The 6,000-nt window shown below is 45.2% G+C and overlaps 1 protein-coding gene across 1 annotated transcript in view; it reads right to left on the minus strand.

Annotated features, from left to right (window-relative positions):
• CAND1 (cullin associated and neddylation dissociated 1) overlaps positions 1 to 1,734 on the minus strand; it is a 43,965-nt gene extending 42,231 nt beyond the window's left edge. The window contains exon 1 of the mRNA XM_051963218.1: positions 1,217 to 1,734. Coding sequence (XP_051819178.1) covers positions 1,217 to 1,284 — 68 coding nt within the window. The 5' untranslated portion in view covers positions 1,285 to 1,734. The remainder of the gene's footprint in view (positions 1 to 1,216) is intronic.
• Between the last annotated feature and the right edge of the window lie 4,266 nt (positions 1,735 to 6,000).

Genomic DNA, 6,000 nt, shown 5'->3' on the forward strand with positions numbered 1-6,000 from the left:
AGTTCTAATCACTGAAGATCGTATGTATACAATTTAATTACATTAGAATCACAAAAACTTCTTTTTCTCAGGACCTTCTTGTTTCATGAAATAAAAAACACTGCTCCAGTGCATAGCAGAACTCGTATATTTTAATGGGGGGGGAGGGGGAAGGAAAGGGGAGGAGAGGAAAGAGGGAGGCAGGAGAAAATGGGGGGTGGCGGGAGAGAAGAAATAATACACAAAGAGCAAAAGCTTTTTCACCCACAACGTAACTGAACTCAGGCTATCCAGACACACACACGATTCATCCCAAAAAGCTTTATATCATAAAATTTGAGCATCACAGGGATTTTCTTTCGAATCATCTTCTCTTTTCCATGAATAAATGTTCCTTGCCATCATTTTATTCTAGGATCTGCTACTAGGACCGAAGGCCAGACAAATGCTCTAAGGTAGAACAAGGTGTCAAGATAAGCACGAAATAATCCTCCCAGCATTGGTAGATGGAGGGAAAGTCGGTGACCCTGACTTTAACAGAGTAGCCTCGTTCCACAAGCATTTATAAGGCGCTAATAGCGAATTCCAGCTTAAGGTAGGACAAGGAGCAAAGTGTTTTTAAAATGGAAAGCGCGATCCCTCCTCATGGAGTGGCCGAAAGCACATGCACATAGGCCCTTGCAGAACAAACTCGCGCAGTGCCAAAGGGATCGGCCTCCCAAGTGCTCCCTCTCTCCCGCCGGGCCTCAGACTCAGGAGGGCACCGACTCGAGATCAGGACCAAGCTCCAGAGCAATTAAGAAATCCAGATTTCAACCCCCTATTTAATTTAACAGGAGAGGGGGAGGGGGAAAGGATGCTGGCGGGAAAGAAAATAGGCACCAACAGGCTTCTTCCTGGGCAAGTTTCCCGCACCCCCGCCCCCGGCGCCCCCAACCCTCCAATGAATCCAACCGTTCCCCGCGCCCCACCTCGCTCCTTCCTCCCTTCCCGAGGACGGCCAGCTTGGGAGCACAGCGCCTCCCCCGAGGGGCGGCCTAGAGCCTCGGGAGAGACCTGGCCTCCAGTGATTGCCCCGAGCGGGAGGGCGGCTCGACCTTCCCCCCCCCCGCCCCCCCCCCTCACGCCGACCCCGGCAATCGATCGGGGCTCCGGGTTGTGCCCGGGCCCTCGCGGCGGGAGGGCGGCGGCGGCGGCGCTGCAGGGGTGGGGCACCGCACGGCTCTCGAGGCCTCACCTGAAGTCCTTGTCGCTGGATGTCATCTTCTCCAGCAGATTGGAGATGTGGTACGAGGCGCTCGCCATGTTGACGGCTTCGGTCCGCGCGGCCCGCCGATGCCGAGACTCCTTCCTCCTCCTCCTCCTCCTCTTCCTCCCCCCCTAGCTCCGGGGCTCGCGGCCCGGCCCGCTCCCGCTCCCGGGGCTGCGGCGGCGGTGACGAGGGAGGCGCCTCCAAGGGCTGCCCCCTCCCCGGCGGAGCGCGGGCCTGTCCCAGGAGGAGCAGAGAAAGCGGCGCGGCCCGCCTAACGACAGCGCGGCTCGCGAGGGGCCGGTCTCATGGGCGGCGGGGAGGGGGTGGGGGGGGCGGGAAGTCCGGCGAGGGCCTTTCTCGGGAGCCAGACGGTCCTGCTCTGGCCTCTCGCTCGCTCCCTTCCTCCCTGAGGCAAGCGGCCAAATCCCGCCTCCTGCACTCCGGGGGCGACGGCAACCGCGGCTCCCGCTGCGTACTTAAGTACCAAAGGAGTACGGAAACTCGGGGTCAAGGGTCACAGAGGCTCCGGCGAGCGCGCCCCCGCAGCGGCCCGGATGGGTGGCTATCCAATTGGCCCAGGGGCGTGTCAGTCTGCGTGGGGACGACCGTGCGTAAGGCGTGACTGGGACGGAGAGAGAGGTGTTCTCTCGAGACTTCCAAGCGACGGTTAAAGGGCGCGGGGATGCAGGTTAGGCAGGAATGAGTTAGGAAACGGTAATGGATGGGCTTGAGCGTCATGCGCATAATTTGGGGGGTAAAAGTACGGGATTTTGGACGTGAAGAAAAAGATAAAGCCCCAGCGCTGTGTTAATGAGGGAATCTAGCCGAAGTTGAGAGTAAGGGCTTGCCTGTCTTTCGTATGGGACGCGTGGCCTGCGGCACCTTAAGTGTAGCCGCACGAAGACTACGAATCCCACCATGCACCGTAGACGTCACATGCAGACACGGTCTGATTGGCCGATGTCACTGTCAGCTTCTATCAGTACACATCTCCCCATCTCTCCCAAATTGCCCCTTTCCTTCTCGGAGAGAGAAATGAATGCTGGGATTCGTAGGTTGGGTAAAGCGGGCCGCGGGCGCGGGGATCTCTGGGTCTTGGAGCTGGTGAAATTCTGACGAATCACTTTTGGTCGTGCACGGATATTGATTCTGCCAGGGTCGCCCTCAGCCTTCTGTACACGTGCCCAGACAGGGCAGCCATGTTTTTTCCCCTCTAGTAGAGAGACTGGACTTTTGTACTATCCTACCCAAACCGATGTACATCGGTGTAATAGTTGTTGGCCTCGAAGAGCTACTGGAGATGATATGTGCTGAAAAATAAAATAAAACCTTTTTCCTGTCCGGTATTTTATGGACTCCAGGAACATACCATTTTATTTTGTTGATTCCCGCCCCCTCCCCCCTCCAGCAAACCCCATCCTTCCCTGTATTTCTAAATTAAAAGCACCATCAACTTACTTGTACCAACATAGGAGGAATATTGAGTGACCCCGCAGAGAATATTACAGGGGTGTTAACTAAACCGTAGGAAAATGAGCTCAATGAAATAAATGGTCACATTTTGAGCCCTGTTTTATTTGCTATTCCTGCCTTTCCTGGCTCTTGTGCTTGTCAAATAAACCAGTAATTTGTTGAATGCTAGATTTTTAAAGATTCTAATATCTATTTTTCAACTGTAGGATGATTATTCTTAGGCTTACTGAGAGGCATCATTCTTGTAGCTGGGAATGGAAAGATGTTTATAATGAAGGTAGTGTGGTAAACTGAGGAAAAAGGGTGGATGCTAAGTTTAGAAGAGCTGGGTTGATTCTATTTGATGATCAATTCTAATGGACGTGGCCCTCTTCAACAATGAGATGAACCAAATTAGTGCCAATAGAGCAGTAATGAACTTTCCCCCAGCTACACCCAGGGAAAGAACTCTGGGAGATGACTATGAGCCACTACATAGAATTCCCAATCCTATTTTTGTCTACCTGCATTTTTGATTTCCTTCACAGGTTAATTTCTAAGTCTGATTTTTTTTTATACAGCAAAATAACTGTTTGGACATGTATACATACATTTAACTTTGTATTGATCAACCTGCCATCTGGGGGAAGGGGTGGAGGGAAGGAGGGAAAAAGTTGGAACAAAAGGATTTGCAACTGTCAATGCTGAAAAATTACCTATGCATATATTTGTAAATAAAAAGCTATATTAAAAAAGTGTTCAATAATTTTTCAGGTATTTTCATTTATGTAAGTCAGGCATATGCAAATGTATATCTTCAGTATTAAAAGAGTCATCATATAACTGAAAAAAAAAAAAAAAAAAAAAAAAGAAGATCTGGGTTTGAAAAGACTGCCTGAATGACCTTGGAAAATCAGTTAATTCTCCTGGACCTCAGTTTTCCTATCCAGAAGCATAAGAACAGATAATGCCTAGGTCCCTTCCAGCTCTAAATTCTAGAATGCTAGAAATCCTTGTTCTCAAGGAAATGAGAATAAGGGACATAAGCTCATTTTGTATATGACCTTTTCTACTACCACTCAAGTTCAGCTCCTATTTTTACTTCATACCTGGACAGAAACCTACAAATTGGACTGTCCATTTTCAGTCTCTTCTTATACCAATCCATTGTTATCCAAAATAAAACTTTCATTATATTACTGCTATTCAGAATTTTTAGTGATTCTCCCATTGTTCAAGAATTAAAACCATATTTTGCCTGCTACAATATGTAAAGCCTTAAATGCCAAGCAAAGGATTTCCTTTTGCATTTTTTTCTCTTCACTTAAATTCATTGTTTTAGCTAGCTTTTACTATTAACTTGCCTAAGTATTTTCTCCTCTGGGCCTGTTTACATACTGTTCTTCTTTCTTGCAAACTTGCTGATGGTAGTATAAGTTTAAAGCCAGAAAGGACTTTAAAGACCATCTCTTTTGATTTTCTCATTTTACAAATGAGAAAAAGACACCTGTGGTCACAAAGGTAAAAGAGGCAGAACTTGAACAAAAGTTTTCCTAATTCCAACTGCAGAATCCTATCTACCATGCTATGCTCTCTTTCCTTTCCAATTATCTAAATCCTAGCAGTCCTTCAAGGCTTAGCTCAATGTGGATTCTGCTGGGAAGATTTTTTTCTAATAACAATTAGACCAAAGTCACAATAAACTCTCCATTGAACCATTTCAATATTATTTGCTGTAGCACTCATTTAGTATGTGCAATTGATGGTATCTTTGTGTCATTATCAATATATGAATTAATCTTCCCAAGAGACAAAAGTATTCTTGGGAAGAGGTTGCACAAGAGTATATAATCATATCACATAAGAGTTTGAAAGGACTAGATAATTCATCTAGTTAAATTCAATTTACACTACTAACTTTAAGATTTCAAGCATTTGTGGTTTTAACAGGTGATTCTACCACTGGCCAAGTTCACTATAAAGCTTTTGAAAATTCTTATGGCCAAAAACCTTATGTGATCCTTATGAAATAACTGGTGTTGAATCTCTTCAGATTTAGAGAAACTGGTTGTTAGGCAACAGTAATACAGTCTATCACCAGGCCAGTAAGTAAAGGCTTTCCAGCAAGCTGGTACCTGCTACAGCTTGCTGTACATTGCCATAGCCTTCAAAAAACCAGGATCACCTCCATGCTATGATGAGATCTAATAATCATTGTTTGTTGTCCATGCTTCAAAGAGGACCAAAATGACTTCACTGTATTGGGGTCAAGGTACAGTTGCCTGACTGTAGTTGAGGAATATGAACTCAAAAGACTGGACTACAATTCAGGCACATATAGGACATATGGATGTTGGGAGTGGATGTCTTTAAAGTTTAGCATTTCATATTCTTTTTGAGTTCTTGCATAGGGCACACCATTTTTGATAAGGGCACTCCATACTGGTTACTTTCTATCAGTTCCAAAGTTCTTTAGAGAGACCTTAAAAGTGCCCTTGTATAGCTTCTTTGGACCTCCATATGAGTGTTTATTTTGGGTGAGTTTTCCATAAAATAGTCTTATAGGCAGATGTTTGGCATTCAAACAATGTGGCGGCCCTTGGAAGCTGCACTCTCTGGGGTAGAGCTTTTATGCTTGCCCTCAGAGTCTGATCTTGCCAAATAATCTTCAAAATCTTCCTGAAATAATTTAACCCCAAGACAATTCAAATGGGAACAATCCTAACATGGCACCAGTTGACTGTTGAGGTTTTACTGGCATATAACTATGAGGTCAGTACAAGTCTGTAGAGCTTCAGTTTGGTAGACTCTTCTTATCTCCTATACTTTCTTTCAGAGCCTCACAACCATTCAATTGACTCAAAATGTGTGTATCAACTTCATTATCTATATGTATATTCCTGGAAAGTATACTGCCAAGGTAAGCGAACTTAAACACAGTATTCAAAATATCTCCATTTGCTGTAACCAGTGGTTTATATGGATGGTATAGCATCAAGTTCAGCTCCTATTTTTACTTCATGCCTGGACGGAAACCTACAAAGTGGACTATCCATTTTCAGTCTCTCCTTATACCAATCCATTGTTATCTAAAATAAAACTTTCATTATATTACTGCTTTTCAGAACTTTTAGTGATTCTCCCATTGTTCAAGAAAGCTTCATAAACTGGCAACCCCATGTGGGGGTCACATAACTGAATGTGGGGGTGCAAAATTATGATTTATTATCAGTAAATGTTTGATTTTCATACCTATTTTATATACCTATATATCTGGGATAACATAAAAATTTCTCAGGAGAAAGGAAATTGTAAGT

This window comes from Antechinus flavipes, chromosome 5 (assembly GCF_016432865.1).
Source record: "Antechinus flavipes isolate AdamAnt ecotype Samford, QLD, Australia chromosome 5, AdamAnt_v2, whole genome shotgun sequence".
Classification (NCBI taxonomy): Eukaryota; Metazoa; Chordata; class Mammalia; order Dasyuromorphia; family Dasyuridae; genus Antechinus; species Antechinus flavipes.